At 43.8% G+C, this 22577-nt stretch overlaps 3 protein-coding genes across 3 annotated transcripts in view; all 3 read right to left on the bottom strand.

Moving 5' to 3' along the window:
- The window catches only part of map7d2a (MAP7 domain containing 2a), a 20268-nt gene extending 17111 nt beyond the window's left edge, over positions 1-3157 (bottom strand). The window contains exon 1 of the mRNA XM_077010806.1: positions 2767-3157. Within this exon, the coding sequence (XP_076866921.1) occupies positions 2767-2809 (43 nt within the window). The 5' untranslated portion in view covers positions 2810-3157. The remainder of the gene's footprint in view (positions 1-2766) is intronic.
- A 1629-nt stretch (positions 3158-4786) lies between these two features.
- On the bottom strand, positions 4787-8794 carry eif1axa (eukaryotic translation initiation factor 1A X-linked a). Its single transcript, XM_077011598.1, has 7 exons — positions 8629-8794; positions 7064-7147; positions 6546-6649; positions 6171-6221; positions 6003-6084; positions 5661-5752; positions 4787-5118 (listed from the first exon to the last, which is right to left on the bottom strand). The coding sequence occupies exons 1-7, from the start codon at positions 8642-8644 to the stop codon at positions 5113-5115; spliced, it is 435 nt and encodes a 144-aa protein (XP_076867713.1). The 5' UTR covers positions 8645-8794; the 3' UTR covers positions 4787-5112.
- Positions 8795-9148: 354 nt separating this feature from the next.
- rps6ka3a (ribosomal protein S6 kinase a, polypeptide 3a) lies at positions 9149-21901 on the bottom strand. Its single transcript, XM_077011597.1, has 22 exons — positions 21595-21901; positions 19917-19952; positions 17787-17903; positions 17602-17683; positions 17139-17219; positions 16560-16639; positions 15925-16031; positions 15764-15801; positions 15521-15663; positions 15211-15281; positions 14545-14633; positions 14279-14343; positions 13892-13994; positions 13533-13663; positions 12853-12969; positions 12625-12714; positions 12393-12551; positions 11946-12107; positions 11641-11717; positions 11282-11399; positions 10834-10974; positions 9149-10652 (listed from the first exon to the last, which is right to left on the bottom strand). Exons 1-22 carry the CDS (start codon positions 21655-21657, stop codon positions 10530-10532), a joined length of 2193 nt encoding a protein of 730 aa, XP_076867712.1. The 5' UTR covers positions 21658-21901; the 3' UTR covers positions 9149-10529.
- Between the last annotated feature and the right edge of the window lie 676 nt (positions 21902-22577).

The raw sequence follows: 22577 nt of genomic DNA, 5'->3' as shown, positions 1-22577 counted from the left end.
CTTACATCCTCAGCGTTAAGAAAATCACACACAGAAACGCACGTGCACACACAAAATGTATGCCCTGTCAGCATTAGAAAGACTGCAATAGAAGGACAACTGTGATAGGGTTTGTATGTTCTTCACCTAAAACCACAGGAGCAAAATATTCAAGGAAAAATACACAGAAATGTTCATACTGTATATAACTACACAAATGCTTAAAACTTTTCTACTTTGAAATGAAGTAGAATTTGAGCCAACATCAAAGTGGTGCTGCAGTGCAGTGTGAGTACAGGGAGGTTTAGGGATGCTGGAACTCTGCAGCTCTGTGTACTGGAAGAGGAAGGAGGACGGTGATTGTGGGGTAGAAACCCTGGGCAGCCATGGGGTAAAAACCTGGGTAGCCATGGGGTAAAAACCTGGGTAGCCATGGGGTAAAAACCTGGGCAGCCATGGGGTAAAAACCTGGGTAGCCAGGGGGAAGTCAGTCATTGAGTAAAATCCCAGGTAGCCATGGGGAAGAAACCTGGACAGTTATGGGGTAGAAACCCTAGGAGTTATGGGGTAGAAACCTGGTGATTGTGGGCTATGTATCCGGTGGCCGTGGGGTAGAAACAGCACATCACTCACTCAGGACTGGAGCCATAATCCAACGCTGTTACCACATGTATTCTAATCTCACAGCCTGCCATTTCATTACTCACGCGCACACTCTCACACACGTTCGCACACACACACATGTATACACTCATCAAATAGCCGCAACCCCCAGAAACATGAACAGATACTTCCTCCCTTCCTAAACATGCATTCATGGCTGCATGCTCACAAACACAGTCTTTCAAATACATTACAATCATCTTGTATATGATAATTACAGTTATTACTGCTAACAGAACCCTTCTCGGGTGATTTGAAGCTGTTATTCCACATTTAACAATTTGTGCAATTAGCAGCTGATTACTTAGCACTGCTGGGAATGCACAGACTCTAACAACAGTATTTTCACAGACAGACAGAAAGATGGTGGAGGGATAGACATGAAGATGGACAGCCAGATAAAACTGTGACCTTCATGTGCAGCCTCACGAGTCTGGAGGTGACCCCTGTCTCGGTAGGCATTGGGAAGGTCACAGGCCCTCCAAGAGTTTGACTGGCACAATTCAAAATTCCCACATCACCCTGGCACTGGGCCAGCACAACACAGTCACGACAGCAATGATTCTAGAATCTTCTGATGAGAAGCAAAATGGAAAGAGGCCAACAAATGTACCCTGATTAATGGAGAAGAAACAAAACAGCAGATAAAGTAGTACACCTGAGTGTGTGTGTGTGTGTGTGTGTGTGTGTGTGTGTGTGTGTGTGTGTGTGTGTGTGTGTGTGTGTGTGTGTGTGTGTGTGTAAGAGAGAGGCTCACATCTGTTCCCACAGTGACAAAACAGCAGGAGGACTGACAATTGTAGGCCATTTTGGTTTTACCCCTAAATTAAATGATTTGGCTAAGAGGAAGCTTGAGAGAAAGCAGTCCGGGCAGATTGAGAGGCTGATCTAATAAAGTCCTGCCTAAGGTCAGGTGAAGGCAACTTAAATCAATTAATATCTAGAAGTCAATGATGCAAAATGGCTTTTCTTCTGTGCTATTTTTAATGCTTGGTCCTATACAGACAGAGCAGTTCAAAAAACTATTGCATAGATCCAAAGTCAATCTGCCAATGAGATGTAAGCAACTATTCCAACAGCCAATGAATGATTCGATTCTGAATGATGCAATAAGAGTTGAGGGGCGGTGTAGGAGAAGGGCCACGATTTTGTTCAAATAGAAGATGTGGTAGTGGTAGTTCATTCTCATTATTATCATTATAGGGAGACACATACAGCAAAATCTTTCTAGACAGCCTCACAGACTGGACGTCTGGCTAAAACCCGTGTAATGAAATTTGAAACAACCCAAATGAACAACACAAGCAGGTAAAGCCACTGAACCATTCCCCTGTAACGTTTCTTCTATAAAGTCTTGGAGGACAGGACAAACTCAAGCTGACAGGGGTTGCTGTGTCTCTTTGTGTCTGTTTGAGTTTGGGAGCCACACCCTGTAGCATCGTTGAGCAAGTCAGATGATTCAATCGAACGGATGCTAAGAGCACAGAAGCCTTTCTGAAAAGAGGCCAATCCAGCAAATGGCTCTCTCATCCCACACAAAACACGCACATGCCACCGATGCCCTGTGAGGTGGACGCACTTCTTACCATTCATTTGACAAGTCAAGTTACACCTCATACCTCACTCCTCTAATTTCGCTATTCTCCAGTATTCGTAGTTTGGCCATTGCTCATTCTCAAAACCTTACAAACACGCCACAACAAAAAAAATCCATAACGATATTTCCATGTGGCAGAAACAGAAGGAACAGAATAAATATCACAAATCACTCGAACTGCAGTGGGGGGCAGAAATGTTCAGCTATTGGGAAATCTTGGGCACGAATGGGACAGTAGATAGGAATATAATTAATATATAGTTGATACTGTTTAACTATTCTTTGTTTTCACCGTCACTGATGAAACTCAATGAAGCACAATAACAGTGGGGGTTTCATTGTTCTGGTCATCTTAGTCCGCACAGAGTGAATCAGCTCCTCGCACCACACTACGCACTAATATTTACTTCATGACCCATTGTGCGGATAGACTGTGTGTATCCCCATTTTCTGCATCACCAAGCGCTATCGTATTTATACAGCAGAAAAGATCAAACGGCATTTTAATTTTGGCAGCGGCTCCTCACCTGTCAATGCGTTGGCCTCGGTGGTACCCGCGTTTTCCGCCATCTTCGCGCTCAAGTGTCCGTCCAGTTCCCTGAAGACGCAATGTCAACGCGAGAGCCGCAGCGAAGCCCGTCCAAAAAATATTTAAGCCGGCAGAAACAGCATCGCCGGGTTGTTCGGGTACCGCAGGACGGCTAGTGGCGCTGCGCTCCGGGACCGTATCCCCTTTCCTGCGTCTCAGCAAAATCTGCTGCGTCCTATGGTTGGCTGGTGGACCCAATGACGAAAGGATACGGTACACTAAAGGACGTGTAGTCACCTAGACCATGCCATGCAAGTTCAGAAACGTCAAGCATGGTATTTACTGTGGGATACTGACACACTACTGATGACATGCAGGAAAAGCAGCGAGTGCTGCTGACCAAAGTTCGACAAATGACATAATCTACAGCGCCGTGTATATACAATGGAGTCCACGTGGGGAACTAAATTAAATACTTACACTATAACTCCATTTTCCCTGTGCCCGTTATAGCAACTGTGATTGGCGAGCTAAAAATAGACACAACGAAACGTTGCAGACGTGATTTGAGATTGAATCGATCCCTCGCGCACTGTGGGCAGGTGCTGCCGCAGCCCCGAATCGAACCTCTCAAAGTGAACAGCTGTTCTGAACCAACACGAGCCCGACCCGAACACGAGCATTTCGCATCGTCCCTCCAAAGCGCCTCCGAAAGGTGTTTCACACACGAAGGACCCAGACAAACTCTATATTGTAAGCTAATGGAGCATTTGAGCTGTGGTACTTGAGTAAGTGCTTGTCTTTATCTGTAAATCTATACACCCATCGAATCTGCAGGATGGTCTAACTTGTGCTCACCTGACACACTGGATTTGACAGTAAATTAAAAATAATCTCAGATCCAGTAAACTGTTATCGTAGCAGTCTTGTTATTTAATAACGCTATATGGTCCTCACGCTAAAAACTTAATTAAAGGCATATAAAACTCCACATGCAATCTAATTTGATTCATTTTTAATTTGTTCTAATTGCTGGATGTAATTTGATTTTGAACCTCTTCCGGGAGCCCCTATTACAAGTGGAAAAACAGATAAGTATAGTTTCAGGAGAGGGGGAAAGAGAAAGAGAGAGAGAGAGAGAATGAGAGAATATGCAGTCAACCCTAGTAAACCAGATTTCATACACGAACTGAGGGCTTGATTGGAGAGTAAAATACACGCACATAAAACATTGCCCATGCGTAGTGTATGTTATACACAGGCATATAAAAATACCCAAAATCTGTCAATTTCACTTTAGGTTGGTGGATTAAATTAACATTTCTTTGGACGCTTTCTGGGAAGAATTTCTTTCTCACGCTCATCTCTTAAATATCTCATGTATCTTCCATCTTTCTCACTTCAAGTGCAATAAACGTTAGTCAGGGTGCCAAGCTCTTCCAGCACATACAGGAAGTAACCCAGGGAGAACAGGAGGAGGGCAGCGGGGCTCAACTGCAGCTGTGACATTGCCCACGGCAACTGGCGAAGGCCCAAATTAAACCTGGCCGGCTGGGCAGCGACTGCAGTTCACCTCAGAACAAGACGCTTCAAGTGAGGAAGGACAGAACAGCAACTATTTCATGAAGTAAATGAGAGCAAAGACCCAGCAAATCCGAGTTCATGCCCCCTTTGCAGCTAAATGACCCCAAAATATTAAAATGACAAAGAACCTGTTTATCAATCCATGTCTCCCATGACACCAAATCTGCAGCAACATTCAAGAGGCCAAGGTCAAGATTCTGCTGGTGTTAGCATACATGATTCTTGTATGCAGAAACATGACAGACGTTTTTATCATAGTTCCAGAAAACCAGAAAAGAAATAGCTGGATCAAAGCAGGTGGGAGCAGAAGAGGCCCCTTCCTCTGTGAGATTGGTTTGGGTTCCTTGTTCATACTCCCTCTACTGGTACATAAGTGTCACTGCAATAGATATCACTCCATGCACTACAAAAAATAAACTGTCCAAACATCAAAATGGGTTTAGTCTTTTATTGTAAATTCTGGTTTTCTGTACTTTGAGCCTTAAATTCCACCGCATATGGCGAAATAAAATATAAATACATTAAAACTATAACAAAAATATGCAGTCTGAAATGTGTGTTTGTATGAGATACTGATTATTCATCTGTTATAATGGCGGAAGGAGCTGTGTTGTAGTGAGTTGGGCATTTCAGGGGCAGAGCCTGTGAGAAGACTCCATGTAATTTGCTGGGGATGGAAGAATGGAGTCCTATTCACAAGAGTCCACTATAGTCCGCTTAGTATAAACACAACAGGCCACCAGCACTCCTCAGTCCAGACTCAGATCTGTCAAAGAAAAATAAGAGAGAGAGAGAGAGCATAAGAGATAGCAGATGCACTGACTCAGTGAGCTAGCAGAGATAGTAAACACATCGGTCCTCCTGCTCCTTAAAGCTAATTCAGTAGTGTAGCTGATACTGGGTTAGTCTGTGAGACTCTGTGGGGGTGAACAGCACCGCGGTGCTCACAGACATTTACACAGCCATCAAGCAGCAAACAGATGGGAGTGGGATGATACTGAATGGCTTGTACAGAATATCAGCAAATGAATGTGATTGGGGACCAGAAATAAAAGCCTAACAGCATTTTTTTAAAAAGGGGTAAGTAATGAAAATAGATTTTTCTGCACAATAAATTCTTCAGATATAAATATCACCTCTTCCAAGGGCAAAGATTTTGCACATTTATAGTAAAGTACATCAAAATGGTAACCAATGTTTTACAATCTAAAAATAGCACTATGTGCTGTTTGACAGGTCTGACTGCATTTCACTGATGAACACTATCGTCACCATGATGCAGTTACCATGGAAATGCCTCTAACTTACATCATCAATGTCCTCGTCGTCATCTCCTATGTCATCAAACTGAATCTCGTCATCATCACCAGGTCCAAATGTGTCCGTCTCATTGATTTTAGCTGCAGGAGGGAGGGAAGTTAGGAGTGAGTGGAATATAGATCAGAGATGGAGAAAGAATGTGTCAGATGGGTGAATCTGGATTTTCAACCAAGCGTGTCATATTTTTGCATCGAGTGACTCAAACAGCATCACTTTTAAAATCAGCACAGCTGTAACGTTCTAGAACATCAGAAAGTTGACGAAGGTTTTAGACACACAGAGGAGCAACAATAATCCACCAGCTGCAGTAGTCACAGTGACGATACTCACCATGTTCAGGAAGTTCTCCATAGGCCTTCAGGCTCCTGGCCTCATCGGCATTGTACTTCAGTATGACGTCAGCTTTGTTGTCCTGACAGAAGGCGAGAGTGTGTGTGTGTCTGGATGATCTGAATTAGTACACAACACATGAGTTTCCTATCTAATCTTTAGATGTACCTGGTAATCTCTCAGTCCCACCAGGATGATGTCAGATGTATTGATCCAGACCTGTAAGAAAACATACAAGACAGAGTTGCATGAAGTGATGGAAACAGCATGGAGCCCTCCAGATGTTCATCTGCTAGCAACCCGTACATGGGGGAAGGCCCGATTCTCTCAACTCTATTTATCAACAACACTTATTTCATGTTTAAACATTTGAAAAAGTATTTACACACCATAGTAAACAACCGGTCCTAGTTTACTGAGATAAATGGTCAACCAAAGAATGTTAACAGGCAACGATAGCAGTCACTGAGTGTCGGTTCCATTAGCACTATTCAGTAGAACTGTCCCTGTCTATCTGTGGATGTGAGGCGGACAGTAATGTACCTTTTTCCGGAGCTTTCCTCTGATGTGACAGAGCCTCTTCACCCCATCGAAGCACATAGCCTCAAGCCTTCCATTGCCTAGCATCTTAATCACCTGGGCATATTCTAGAACACAAAAAGGTATATTCTAGAATAAAGACAAATTACCCATGGCTACAAGCACCACTGTGAAGCTCAGCCATTAATCTAGAATAACAAACTTTATAGTTTATTAGAGCTCAGTTTAAAACCAGAAATATACAAGAAATGGTACCCTCAAAACTACGTAAGGTGATATCCAATGCTAACAGTGACAACTTAAGTATTAAAGAATTATTAGCGCCCTATCTACTGATGGCTGTCGATGTGGTTCTTCCATGATGTAACCTGTAGAACCAATGTGCCGAAGTGTGTGTGTGTGTGTGTGTGTCCATGCTGACATTACTGAGGGGTCACACAACAGCTTGTGTGAACAACACATCAAAATATTGTTTGACACTCGAGGCTAGATGATATAGGTCTGTTGCCTTGGTAACTCACCCTGCCCATCCTCCTTAAACACCAGTTCTCTCTTCTCAGACTCGTTTTCATTCTTTCCACGTCTCCGATTCTTACCTCCCTTACCTACACAGATATACGCACACACACAGAGACAGAGAGAGAGCAAAGGGTGAATTTAGGATGAATACTTTTGCATAACACCTGAACTTCTATGTGGGTGTTGCTCTAGCCAGGTGGATTTAAATTATAATATTACATCAATAAGAACATTTTCTTCCAGGTTGAAGAGCACAGAGGGGACAAAAAACTATTTAAAACACTTGACACACATTATCCTCATAGATATCAGAGACAGAAAGCAGGTCAAGAAGACAGAATTATCATTAGAATTACAAGTATTATGAGCTTTCATTCTTGCAGGGAGAAAGAAAAACAACTGCAACTAAAATGATTCACCAAAATGAAAACCACAAGGTTTTATTAAAGTGCTTTTTTTTTTTGCAAAAACTGAATTTAAGCATGAAAAATTCTACCTATTGCATTTGTTAATGAGAAAAGTTTACAGTTTTGCATTTGTTAATGAGAAAAGTTTACAATTTTGACAAAATTGGTATTGACAGTGTTTTATTTAAATATATGAAACAAAACTCCACTTTTAATGATATTGTAATATCTACTACTCGGGGACCTTTTAAGAACATCTGTGCACTAAACAGAAGTGTTCACGTAATCAGTTATTTTGCTTGTAAGAAGAAAAACTGTGACGTAAGCTGGTCATTCTTTTGCATGCAAAACATTATTTTTCTCAGCCAATTAACAGACCCACCCCCCCCCCAACTCTAATTTATATGCAATAAAATGTTTTAATTACAACGAATCAAACTTTAATGGAGGCGTTTGTACCGCCGTGTATTTTGATTATTTTAAATGTAAAACTGCTCTTTCTTTACATTTCTACAAGACGACACATTACGGTGTGGTGACAGTAGTAGCATCTATGTGGATAAGACTCATTCAAGTCTTTTAAATTCACTGCATTAAAATTCTCTAGTTATCACATTAATGTTGGATGCTGGTTTTGACGCGGCATCCAGTCATGACCGTTTGACGTAAATGGGATATTAAAAACTAAATAAAAATGAAATCCAATAACACTCCCAAGAAAGCATCAAGTTAAGCTGGCGGTGGGAAATGGCTCCAGATGGTATCATGGTATCGTGCACAAGCAACCTTGCCAAAGAGGAATTAATCTTCGATTTCCAATGGGCAAAGCAGAATAAAACTGCCCTAGATAGCTACGCAGTTGCACACGGGGGCCTAATGCGTGTTAGCCACAAGCTAGCGCTACATTTGGTGTTATTTGGAGTTAATGAAGGAGATTAGTGCCATCTAAAAGTAAAAAAGACAACAGTATCCCCACAACACTGTTCCAAATGAGACAGGGTCTACAGGGTCTCAGAGGGGCGAGACTGGCTTGTGTTTCAGCGCCGTGGTGAGTGTCTCTCGGCAGGTCACGTTGCCGCATTGCTCGTACAGGCCGGGTACTTAGCCCCAATACAACAGACATTAATCATCGATGACAATAGTAACAGGCTTTGTCTTACCTTTATTCTTCGGCATATTCGCTTACAGGCAACGTTTTATGACTATACTTATATATTTTAATTCTGCTGCAAAGTAATTAAACTAGTTAGACTCAAATCGTGGACCGTTAAGCTACTTCTTGCTATACTATACGTCCACTATAAAGGACTTCCGCCTAGCCCAACGATTTGCGCATGCGTGAAACAGAAATGTCAAAAAACTTTATTAAGTCGTTTGGCCTACAATAACAATGTAATAACAAAAAGGGAATAAGTAGCTTCAAGGTCGAAGTGATAATTTTTTCCTATTAGCATATACTTACATTCAGTAAGGCTTGTTGTTCTTCCTCCATTATACATTTTATAGCATTTTGATTATCATTTAAGTTGAAAATGTAAGTTGAGAAAGACCTACAATACTTAATGTTTTATTAACATTGTATATTATATTATTTATAATTATGACTTGCTACTACAGTACTAACAAGACCCACAACGAGGAACAGTTGAAATGTTTTTGTTGTTGAAAAAAAGCCGTTAATACTACTTAAATGTTTTATTACGATTATTATTGAAAACGTGAATTACCACTTAAATGGTATACGGGCCCACAGAGAAATTAACAGCAGTTTATGGATAAAAAAAAAATTCCGCCGCTGAGTGCAGTGGGCTGGCAGAAGAACACGCGCGTGCCTTTCCCGTCTGGTCGTGAACGTTCCGTTCCTCAGCAGCACGTGACACACACCGAACATCCTCGTCTACAATCGTTAACTGACGATAAAACAGTTATGTATCACGTCATAATACCACAACAGAAACGTGACTGTACGTTCCATACGGTCTGAAAAGTGTAACAAATCGAATGGAGTGTACACACTTTGCTTTTCCTTTAAATCGCGAAGAAAATTAATACACAAACAAACCAACCGACCAAAAACAAACAAACAAAGAAGCAAACAAAAAAAAAAAACAGATGGAGTGTTTACAGTGATTTGCAGAGACTGGTCCTCTTTAGTGTAAGCTGTATATCCTATAAGCAGACGCTGTGAAAGCTGACCAACCCAGTATAAACTACGGTGGAACAATTGGCGGGCCAAGTTAATACTTATGGCCTTCTGCACGATTCTTTTCTACCATTTTGACAACACGTTCCCGTTGGTCACATTTCAGCTCCCATGGTCACATTTAAAGAGGCTTGGATAAAAAGGCAAGCCAACAAGAGAAAACGCACAAGGACGCACATGTGTGCGTCTGTGGGGATTGATCTCACAATTGGAGGGTTTTCCTTTACAGATCATGTTGCTTACTGCAAGACACAGAATCCTTGTTAAAGTACTGATAAATCAGACAGCCAGTAAGCTTAACTGAAGTCCTATATTATATTACATCATTATTTGATGTTTATGGCTGTTCTTTATTAATCTGCATGCCCCAATCCTGTTTCACTCTTTTTGGAATGGCTCAGCTGAGGCGGGCTGGGTGTGGACAAAGCAAAGTTGTTCTTATAGCAGTGTCAAAGACGGACTTCCATATGCTGAACACATACACAAAAAGAAAAAAATATATAGATAATTTTCAGGTCTTCAATGTAAAACATTGTTTTTTAAACCCATACCCATACAAACCCCATAATATTCATACATTTCATTATAAAGTAAATTTCTATAACATTTTTATAAAAGAATATACATTAATTTCCTTTTTTTTTTTAAAGATCTTTGCATATTGCTCCCAATTTGAGAAACAGCAGTGATTGTGCGAGCAATGAATTTTCACTGATCGATGATTTCATTCCTCATCACCAGAGGCTGGAAGATCCAAACAAAAAACACTTTTCCCCTTTTTAAATGTTGGTCCACTGCGCCATATTCCAACACGTCACTGTTGCAGCATACCCAACACAGGCCGCCGCTGCTGGGAGGTCAGAGGGCAGTGGAGGTAATCTTTTTGACCCCACGGCGCTGGGCGAGTGTGGAGCGACCCACGGGCTCCAGCATAGGGGACACGTTCCTGCTGAGAGCCGAGTACGTGGCAGCCATGGCCTCCTGAGAAACGCACAAACGAAGATGCAGTATTTAATAACTATAGGTGAACTAGTAATTACAAGTTAGTTACTGCTTGTGTGATTATACCCTCTATATGTTGAATATTTTCTGAGGTCATGGTGTGTAGAGTTCAGAAGCAGTGCCTGGGCAGACCACTGCCTTCAGGTTCATGTGGTGTTACCTTTACTAGATGGGGAGCGTCCTGCCGGTTAAGTTGGAATTTTGGCAGCTGGTCCTTGTGGACGATCCAAGGGTGACACAGCACCTGTGCAGCCGTCAGCCGCTTGTGGGGGTCCACGTGCAGCATCTTGGACACCAGGTCCTGCCCACACAGAGGTCAGAAGGTTAAAGGTCATTAACATCGCTACATTAGATCCCTCCTGCTGGCAGACAGACCAGATGGTAATTAAGAGAGTAGATGTATGGGAGGAAGCTTTCACTGTAACCGATGACAGGAAACACAGCAAGACAGGAAATAAGTGACAACAAAAACTAAAATGAAAGTTAGTATCACTGCCTGGCAGAGAATAAGCAGTCTATCACAAACCAGCCCCACGTTCTCAGAGCCAGATGTGTTGCACTCCCATTGCTGACATATAGTACAGAAACAGACGGTAAAAAAGAGAAACCTTAGCCTCGTTGGAGACAGAGTTCCAGTATCCGCCAGAGAGGGAAAACTTTCCGCTGCCGATGCGAGCCAGGATCTCCTCTGGAGTGTCTTCAGGGCCGTTAGCAAATGGAGTGAAACTGAGGGGGAGGAGCAGATTGCAGTCACACAACAACCATGCTAACCGCTCCCTGATAAACCCCGCCCCCATAACCCATCCATGTCTCAAAGCCCAAACATGTCTACATGTTCAGATTTGGAGTGTGTGCACAAGGATAAATCCTGAACATGCTGTAGCGACTATGCTCACGCGAGTGTGCACACACTGTGTGCTCAGAGTGCATGTTGTTTGTGTGATGGAGAGCATGCTGTGCATCATACCCCGTAAGCATGGTGTAGAGTAGCACTCCCAGACTCCAAATATCACAGGCTGCATCGTAGCCCTGCTTCTTTAGCACCTGGGGGTTTTAGAATATGCACACACACACAGCCCGCATTAAAATATTCTCAGTGTCAGTCATAAAAACAAGTGAACTTGACAAACATGACTATAGGCATGCATACCAAAACAAACAGTTGACAGACATTGATTATGTTTGCAGCAGACACTGTTGTATGTACAGTCAGATCAGCTCGAGCGGGCTCTGTGTGCATGCGCACGTGTGTGTGTGTGTGTGTATACATACTTCAGGAGCAACAAAGTTAGCTGTGTAGCATGGCGTCATCAGTAGGCCATTCTCAGCTCTGAGCTGCTTTGCAAAACCAAAGTCGCATATCCGGATGGACTCGGGATTGCCGGACTCATCCACATAGAGGATATTACTGGGCTTCAGGTCTCTGTGCACCACCTACACATCAAAGAAACAATGAACAAATCTACTAATGAATCAATCACCATGTACACACAAATCAAACAAAAAATTAATCCACACACCAATCAATGAATCAATAAAATAATAACCAACAGAGAATCAATACATGCACTTTAATCAATAAACTTCATATATATTCATAAATTCATATATATAAGGATTATGGTTAGCATCTCACTTAATTTAACCAACTGATTATTGCCTGACCTTTGTGAGAGAGTGAGGTGTAGGTGTGTGTGTGTATGTGTGTGTGGCCCTCACCCCCTGCACATGCAGGTACTCCACAGTCTTGGCGATGGTGTGCAGCACAGCACTGGCTTCTCTCTCAGAGAAGAACTTCTGCCGGAGGATCTTATCCAACAGCTCTCCTCCCTTCATCAGCTCCGTCACCAGGTACACAGACCGACCGTCATCATACACCTGGTGCACATACACACACACTTCACATATACAAGCCCCCCCACACTGTATACACATACACACCAACACTCACATCCTTCAGTGTGATGATATTGGGATGCTGTCCGTATCTCAGAAGAATCTCCACCTCTTCTGTTGGATCCCTCTTCTCCTTGTTGATGATCTACAAGCAACTCAACACAGTCACATTACATCACACAAGCAGGAAGGGTGAAGGCAGTGAGGCTAAGGTGTGTGTGTGTGTGTGTGTGTGTGTGTGTGTGTGTGTGTGTGTGTGTGTGTTGGGGGCTTCCTGTCTTACTTTAACAGCATACTCCATGCCTGAGCTCTTGTGGACGCAGCGTTTACAGATGGAGTAGGAGCCAACGCCGATGTCCTCACTCACTTCATACATGTCGGAGAAGAGACTCCCACGGTGCTGGAACACACACAGCATTATGAGCTTCAAAAGAACGTGTGTGTGTGTGTGTGTGTGTTTGGGGGGGGGGTATCCTTCGCTTGGGTGATTTGGTGGTGTTGTGCACCTGTACAGTGCATGCATTTACTGCCTTTTAAAATATGTGTCATTTATTCTGGAGCAAAAAAAGTAATTGTGTATTTGAAATTAGTAAGATTTAGCAGGATGCGTTGCAGTTTGGCAAGCTACGTTTGCCAAAACGTACTCTAACCATTTTGAAAAACTTTCAGTGAAGGAGGAGAATAACACAACGACTTGACACACCGGAGTGATCAGTTTACACGAGCGCTCCGAGCAGCTTGTGCAATCCTACGCCTGCAGCAATAGTTTCTAAACACCCCACGCTTAAATGACTCATCATCAGGGATCGTTAGCAGAAATGTTTCTAATTTTACTACTCAATTACAAAGGAAGGTATGGAGGGTGTGTGTACATGCAGTATACTGCTGTAGGTCTGGATGGGAGGTTTTTGTGTGTGTGTCTACCTGCAGTAAACTGCTGAAGGTGTGTGTGTGTGTGTATACCTGCAGTGCACTGCTGATGGTGGTGTTGGTCTGGATGGGAGGTTGACTCTCCTCTTCTGCTCCTCCTGCTACAAAGCTGAATCCTCTGAAGAGTTGATGAGCATTGGCACTGGGAGGCACGCCAGGGGAGTCTGACCACACACACACACGCACACACACACACACACGCACGCACGCACGCACAGAATTAAGCAACATTCCCACCAAAACACAAATAAAACAGCCACATATTAGCACCGCAGCTCTGAGAGCAACATGTAGCTCAAACACGTGTCCATGCAGTGCTCTGTGCTCTTGGGAGACGCATGATGAGAGAGCAGCTGTGTGCTCCTGATGGAGATCGGAGCTCCTGCTCTCACCGCGTGGAGTTTTTGCTGTGAATTCAGCATCGAAGTAGAAAGTGTCATCTGGACGAGCGCCGGCTGGCTTAAAGGGTGGCTTCATCTCTCTGCGGAACAGTTTCTATAGAAAGAAAAAAAAAACTAGTACCACTATATATGCAACACTATTTTCAGTCATCTCTAAACCAAAAACATTAATACCAAAAACATGAGGTACACACTCAGCTTAGGCAGAAGTTTAGAAACCTCTGGAAAACTATTATTTTCTCCTTTTATATTTCTCCTATTATTTTTTATAGTAATGCTTTACAGACTGTATATATCTGCAACTTTTTAAGGCACAAATACCCACACACAGAATAATGCTCATTAAGACACTCATCCCAGATACGTGCACATACTTACGTTCCAGTCAATGGTGGAAAAGAAAGGGTGTCTCTTAATCTCCTCTACCCCGTCAGGTCCCGCCCCTAAAGACACGACACCAGTCTTTCACTCGACCAATCAGCACACGTAACCCCAACAGAGAAACAGCACAGCTAAAATGTTACATTAACTGTCACCGTTGCATCAACACGTCATCGCTCACACCCACTGAACGTCCGAGGCCCTGAAACCCATTTTCTGGGGCACTGAGGAGATTAAACCCATTAAAGGCTGAAGCTGCTTACCGAGACGATTGCCAGGGTTTCGTTTAAACAGGTTGCGGAGGAGAGACTGGGCTCCTGAGGAGAGGAACTGAGGCATACCCAGTTTGGCTCTGTCAACACACACACACACACACACACACACACACACACACACACACACACACACACACACACACACACACACACACACACACACACACACCAAATGTAGTCTGACCAACTGTATTTTCATTGTCACTGCAATATGAACGTGTGTAATTGCAAACGACACAATGAATAATAAAACGATTCTTAAGTTCACAAAGTTGCAAATCTTTCTTGTTTGACCTATCAGATCGCTCGGTCCATCACATTAAGGCCCAATTAGCCTTTAGCAGTTCTTGAATGTTGGTCCTTATGTTCTGCTCTTTAAAAGCCTTTTAAGATAATATTTTACGTTGGCTTTCTTTTGTTCTCGTTAATAAACTTATGTTCGTTAAACTGAGTCAGAGTCGCATTTGCTTCCTCCTTTATGTTCCATTTTAAAACTACGCTTTGCTCTCGTGGTCTCCTCCTCTCCCCTCGTGGTATTCTCAGCCCAAAGGCCAGCGTTTTCTTCATATGGTGCAGGCCTAACCAAAACCATGCTTGGTTCTGTACTGGAGTTCCAGAGCTGCTAATAAACATGGCTGAAATGGTGGGACTCACTTTAAGATCATCGTCATGGTCTCTTTACGATCTTTCCCCTGGAAGGGGAGCATTCCTGTCAGCATTTCATACTGTAGAGAACACATACAGTAGCACATCATTAACGTTATTGCATGAGATGCTGCAGTCCATGACCACAACATGACCACAAACAGAATGGAACTACTGTAGGGTCACAAGAGCATAAAATGTGCAACAAAGAACGTAATACAAAAATAACACCAGAAATAATTTTGTAAATGTCAATTCTCATCAGCTGCTCTTGTGTCCCAAGATAAACTCTCCTTCTGTGGAGACTCCACCCCCTCACCATTAATACACCATAGGACCACCAATCAGCGCTGTGGGTGTGGCCTCTGCGGTTCACCACCTCGGGGGCCATGTACTCTACCGTCCCACAGAAAGAGTACGCCTTGTTCTCATGGTCTATAGACTCCTTACTCAGCCCGAAGTCTATACAACACACATGCAATAAGAATCAGTTACATCATCTGTGTGAGATTCAGAAGTGATTTAGAACAGAGACAAGAGTGTTAAAGCTTGGCACGCTCACCTGTGAGTTTAATGTGACCTTCTTCATCCAGGAGGATACTGAAATCACCACACACACACACACACACACACACACACACAATATCAGCAAATGCATGACAGGTTGTTTACGACAAATTCATGATTCTGGGCATAAACATGAATCTGGAGGGGGACAGTTACTTCTCAGGTTTGAGGTCTCTGTAGATGATTCCCAGGCCATGTAAATGGTCCAGGGCCAGAGCTAGTTCTGCCAGATAAAACTTCACATCCTCCTCCGTGAACATGACCTGTCCAAAACCAGAAACACTCAACACAGCCGTACTAGCTGACAGCTTCTATTTCAGATACCAAAAGGCAAAACATTTCCCAAAGCATTACGCAGCTCAAATCAGTTTTTACTGTCCCCTAATGGGCAAGCTAAGAGTCACAAGTCAAACTAGGAAAAAGAACCAGGAAAACAGAAAAAAGAAAAAAAAATGGAGACAAGCTTCAGCATCAAAAACCCTGTCCTCATGAGGCAGAAACAGCAGTTTACTCTGACGCTATTGTCCTTACAACATCCCAACAGCTGCACCGTCAAACTAATAATTACAAAAAGCAGGAATGGGTTTCGGGTTTAGTTTAGAATATGCCCAGTCTAGAGAAGCGATTAAGTTTCAACTGAATTTTGTAATCGACCAATAGTAAAATGCTAGCCCATGAGGGGCAGGCAGTACAGATCTTCCACCCATTGTTAATAGAAGACTGGAGGTCTAGAGATGAAGACCCCAGGCGTTGAGACGATGATGGTGGTGGTGCTAGAGAAGGCAGCTGACCTCCTTGGAAAGGCGCGTGAACAGGTCCCCTCCTCGGAGGAAGTCCAGGATCAGGTAGACCTTCCCCTCTGTCTGGAACGCTGTGTGGGGAAACAGAACGGATTCAGCCGCCGGTCCATGTGCACCTGCTGCACCCGGAAGCCCCGCCCCACAGCGCAGAACACCATGGCACACACCCGGAAGCCCCGCCCCACAGTGCAGGACACCACAGTGCACCCGGAAGCCCCGCCCCACAGTGCAGAACGCCACGGCACACACCCGGAAGCCTTGCCCCACAGTGCAGGACACCACAGTGCACCCGGAAGCCCCGCCCACAGCGCAGAACGCCACGATTCGGGTCAGTACGGCCGTTCACTCTCCCTACCGGTCGCCGCAGTGAAGTGTGTGAACATATCCACAACTTTCACCCAACTAACACCCAATCATGTGAGGTCTCACATCTGCCCCTTTGCTTATTATTGGCTGAGGAGTGGTAGTTCAATGGGGTCGAACACATCTTATAGAACCGTAGTGCTGTCATTATAAGGTGCACATGCTAGACACAGATAGAGGAGAGCTCAGTTTGGTTTACACACTGACCGTAGTGCAGTTTAACGATGAATGGGTGGTTGACCTCAACCAGGATGTCCCTCTCCATCTTCGTCCGCACTCGGTCTCTTACTGAAACCACATGCAAACACCCCACACACACACACACACACACACACACACACACACACACACACTTTTTAGAAGACACCAATGGATTCATCACCTCACTGACATCAACACTGAAACTATCGCTGTTGAGAGAAAACAGAACCAGAAACAGATCATTTCTTCACTGCGCTACACAACCGTCCTTTACACACTGAGAGACCAAAGTCTTCCTTTGCTACTCCACAATACATACAGACAACTCCAAGTGTCAGCAATATACTGTGATTGCTTTCATTTTGATGGAGGGTTAGAAATATAGAGTCAATGTTAAAACGTAAACAAGAATTAGAAGACGAGTGCGACGTCTGTCTGGAAACACGCAGTGACGCACACAGACACGCACCTTTAAGCGTTGCTTTCTTGAGGACCTTCATGGCATAGAGCTGTCCTGCATCTGGCCCCGTAATCTTCCTCACCAGGAAGACCTGGTCCCACGCACGCAAACAAAAGTGCACACGTCATTTTCACCATCACGCAGCAACGTATTTTTTTACTTGGTAACACACCAGCAGACGTCATCTTCCTCACCTTGCCAAAGGAGCCTTGTCCGAGAACCTTGCGAAGCTCGAACTGCCGCGGATCGGCCCTGTCTGAGCCCTCCTTCACGTGATGCGTGATGTTGATCTCCTTCACGGGGCCTTCGTCCTGAGGAAAAGGAGGCACGGATCTCGGTCAGGAGGCGATTCACCCCGCAGCTACAGAACCCCACGACCCCGGGCCTGTGCCACGGGAGCGGCGTCGCTGCACTGATATCGGATCAAACTTCATTATTCTACATAGTAGGGAACATGACATCAGGACTTCAGACTGAGGCCACACCATCTAAACTTCTCCTGCTCGTTATAAACTGAACCAAAGAAGCCCCACTGACACGACGGGAAAACTGCTTTGTTTTGCCTTTACTTTGATGGCATGGTATTTCATCTTAAAATAAGATCTAGTCTACATAAGACATCTGGCCTAGCTAGAACAAACTCCCACTTCCAACTATACTTGCCTGTTGGCATAGAACTGACTGGATTTATTTTTACATTCTACAGAAGGTCATGGTTAAACAATTAAATGAAATTCAGCTAAATATTTTATTTTATTTCGAATGTAGTTAAATGAAATTAGACTCTATTTAACATGCAGCTGTTGTTTATATATGTGAAGAAAGATTAAGTTGTTGAACGTGTGCATGGTTCAGTTAAGTAAGACAGTACGTCATACACAAATAGCTGGAAGCTCCCAGCGGAGCCGAAGATGCTGCTGAGCACAGCAAGGACTGCAGTTTCCTGCTGTGGTCACTGCGAACCACAGGTACCAGAGCAAACAAGGCAACTCGCGGCAGATGAAAATGATAAGTCACCCCATCTTTAAACGACAGATAACGATGGATCTCGCAAGCTCAGCAAATGTCCCACGGCTTAAGAAAATTGTGGAGCATCCGGCGCCTTAGTTAACGCTTCTGAGCGTTACATGGGCGAGTATTGGGCAATAGAATGAGCGGACGTGAACGCAGCTCCTGGATGATGACTACGCACGCTTACGACACGAGGGAGGAATCTGGAGCAGAGCCGTATGTGCTACACTTGTGTGGACTTGAATGGGGGGGGGGGGGGGTTGTTCTCATGAACATAGTAGACACACTCCAGTCATCTAATTCAGAGTACATTCATTTAAACTGACAATCTGTCAACTGTATAGTAGCAGTGCTGGAATTGCAATGGCTCAAGAGATACAACACTATATAACTGTATGGTGCAAAATACATGCACTGACTACACATTTCATAGCATTCTTCATTTCCTAATTATAATTTGTTCAATTTAGTACATGCATGCAACAAGCCTAAACACACCTCAACAGTGCAGCCTCATTCTGAAGTGTGTAACATGGTGCAATCCTGCAGGTAATTAGTACACAAAGTTTTGTACAGAGTTGGCCAGAATCCTCAAATATTTATCAAGCCAACATATCAATCTGCACTTCAGAATGCTCACTTAAAATATTAAGGAGCTGAATGATGCAGAGTACACACACACACACACACACACACACACATATTAAACAGGGGTTTTTGCTTCCTGTGTCATAACCGCACAAAGTCAGAGGAGGATGAGGTTTAACGTGGAGGTCAGAACACATGAATTCAACCCAACTTTAACCTGATTCACATGGCTGACAAATTTCACAATTAATATTTCATTTCTAAAGTTTCATAAGTAAAGTTTAGTATTGAACAATCTATGACTTACTGCTCTAATCCTATAGGCTCCCTGCCATGCCACATACACAACATGGGTATACTGGGACTAACTCTACATCAGGAAACTGCCCCCATGTTGTGGGAACTTCCACATGAGATAACTCATGCAGTGGTACTGCGCAACTGATGGAGCCTCTCACAATCCATCCATCCCCACTCAACACCTACTGTTGTTGAGCGTGTACACACACACAAAGAGAGAAACTCAGGCTCCATAGCTACAATCGGGTAGACAGACCTTTGAAGTCTGATTGTCGTTATGGGTATTTATTTTATTTTTTTGCAGAATCAAGACACACTGTTTCTCTTCTTGAGGTCCGTGCAACAAGGCATTTGCTTTAGGACTAAGGTCAAATATCGACAGGCATTGCAACACAAGTGTGTACACACACTGTGGAAAGACTTACACTGACTGATGCATCGTCATCCCCCATAGAGTCATCCTGTCAAACACACAAGAACAGACATGTTACTCAAAGTACCGTGAAGTACAGATGGAACCATCCAAGAAGAATTCAGTGTGTGTGTGTGTGTGTTCTTAAATTCATTATACCCATGCTCATGCAAACCCCCCCACTCACACACCCTATTCAGTTCAACCAGGATATAACAAATGATCCAAAATATGACATTTTGCGTGCATGCTGTGTGTCTTAAGCAGGGAGATAAATCAACAGCAACAGTTGCATGTCTGCAATACTGCAACATCCCCACACAAAACACCACAGACTAGAAACAACCATTCATACATTTCCTGCAGAAAAATAGGAGCCTATATTAATGACACTCCACCCAAGGATTTCAGAGATTGACCTTCTGCTGTTGGTTTGACTTTATTACGACGTCGGGGTGACAACGCTTGACCTGATCAGGTTATTCCTACACTTTAGGGACAGGCCGCTGTCTAAGAGCATGGTGTCGCATGCGTAGGAAGCCTGTTTTCAAACCAAGGGATTATGAACGTACAGGTAAAGCACTGGCTTGTGGCTTAATCCTAAGGGAGGAGTCTACGGAAGTCCCTGAATCTGACCAAATCTGCGTGGTCGCAGGTCTGCGTATTTTAACCATCTAACAAGCGGTGGCTATTCTAGCCAAGTAACTTGTGTGCGATCTTCTCCAAGCGACCTTTACTGTGCTGCTTCATGAAACAGGGAACGGTCCTCCACCAGAACTGGCGCCATATGGGTTTTTTCAGAGTACGGTTCGGTTTTACGACATTCAGATGTAATATTAAAGCTTTCACTCAATCTAGTGACCGAAACTCATGAATAGGGAAGCACATCTAGCCAAAACAGCCAGCAATGAAAGATAACTAACAGATATTTCCTTAGCAAGTAAGATTTTAAGCAGGCATCGCCCAGAAATTTAGCAGTCATTATTTCTCAAGTTGCAGAAAAAAAGTTCCGCACTTGAAACACCAATTTATCCCGCAACCTCTCAGATTAAATGAGTATGGTAAATACATCCAGTTAGTTTAGCACATCTGCACGCTTCACGTAAATCAAAACAAAGTAGACTAACTACAATTCACTCTTCTAGCTATCCGGTTAACTGAATGCCAAGTTGGGCTTGTCCGGTCAAGTCTGACCATGGACATGAAGACGGCTCGCTAGCTCGGTTAGCTAAAGCACTTTTTTTAATGACTTTTTAGGCAGTTTGCACAGCTACTGAAAACGAAAACAGTCCCATCTTTGCTAGGCTGCCTAAATATTCATGTACAAAGTGCCATTACAAACCCCAAATATATATTCAGACCTTCAACTATCGTCGTGTTTAGCTTGCTATGCTCTTGAAAGCTATGATAAATTAAGATCAGTACTTTACATGTGACGGAATGCTTTCGCTCCCAGCAAACTAAGTTAGTGTTGATTAATGTTGTGTAAATTCGCCATCTACCCAAATAACCACCGCAGTGATGTGCCATGCACAATGCTCATACACTGCCCAGGTTTCGCGGCACGAGTTAGCCAGTCACGTCCATTAAGAAAAGTTGCACATCTCCAAAGATGCACGTATGCGTGCAGGTCTGCTGCACATCTCCCCGGTAAACCAGAGGGCAGAAGCCCCAGATGGCGAGCCAGTTACCTCGTGCTCCACATGTCCGAGCGGCAGCTTCTGCCACGGGTCCGCGAACTGAGCCAGGGGCATCTCGAGTCCCGGTGCAACTACAGCGCGGTGAAGTGATTTACTTAAAGTTTGAAAAGATCGTCCCGCGAAGGGGGATGACCCCTTTAACAAGTTAAACGAACTGAAAATATATGCTTAAATTCGTTCTCGGCGACTTGATTTTTCACAATTCAACTGTGCGCCTAAATATATATATTTTAAGTGTAACCTTTTAACTGCACAATCATGTACTTCCGTTTTTAGTCAACATGGCGCCGCGCCGTAGCGCCGTTTACCTGTCTGTCAGAACGAGGCTGCAGGACACGTCACGTTGGCGTCGAACGCGGCCTTCCCATTGGCCAGTGGGCTGCGGCATAATGCGCCTCAGGTAAGGCACCGAATTGCATACTCACAGAAACGACCCAAGTAGTGTGGACCCCACTGAGCCATTTCATTCCGTTAAGCCTCCCGATCCGTAATTTAAAGCAGGATATGGAATGGTGAGTCTGTAACCCCAGCCTCAAACCCCCATATCGTACTGTTAGTTATTGAACCTTTGAATGTGGCGTAAACGGTTTGTTTCTGACTCGTCACCTACCTGTTGCCCGTTACATAGGCATAATTTTTAATGAAATGATTTCCGTCTTTGCTTAATTGTTTTCTGTCTTCACAAATGCTATATATTATTTAGACCCAAGGCAAAACAGTTGCACAGGTTCCACGGCATGTTTGGCCGTTCTTATCGTTACAGCAGGTCCCAGGAAGCCAAGGGATACAGCATGTCTTATCCCTGTTTTGAACAGCTACTGAAATGCAGTGTATAATGATGGAGGGGAAGGACACACACAAGAGAGCGGAAAGAGACAAAGTGCTGCTAGAATTGGTCAAAGCAAAGTGGGACACACCCTGTTTTTTCCATAAAGTTCAACGTGAAGCACTCTATTCAGCAGGAGGGCATTGCC

This window comes from Brachyhypopomus gauderio, chromosome 7 (assembly GCF_052324685.1).
Source record: "Brachyhypopomus gauderio isolate BG-103 chromosome 7, BGAUD_0.2, whole genome shotgun sequence".
Taxonomy (NCBI): Eukaryota; Metazoa; Chordata; class Actinopteri; order Gymnotiformes; family Hypopomidae; genus Brachyhypopomus; species Brachyhypopomus gauderio.
This window is presented reverse-complemented; position numbering and strand designations above follow the sequence as displayed.

Coding starts and splice junctions, on each gene's coding strand:
- eif1axa (XM_077011598.1), bottom strand. Junction 6,085..6,170: donor TGGGACTGAGAGATTACCAG/GTACATCTAAAG, acceptor GCCTTCTGTCAG/GACAACAAAGCTGACGTCAT. Junction 5,753..6,002: donor TGGAGAACTTCCTGAACATG/GTGAGTATCGTC, acceptor TCCCTCCTGCAG/CTAAAATCAATGAGACGGAC.
- rps6ka3a (XM_077011597.1), bottom strand. CDS start 21,657: ATGCCCCTGGCTCAGTTCGCGGACCCGTGGCAGAAGCTGCCGCTCGGA. Junction 15,282..15,520: donor GGTCCTATGGTGTATTAATG/GTGAGGGGGTGG, acceptor TGTTCTCTACAG/TATGAAATGCTGACAGGAAT. Junction 12,108..12,392: donor AGTACCTGCATGTGCAGGGG/GTGAGGGCCACA, acceptor TTTGATGTGTAG/GTGGTGCACAGAGACCTGAA.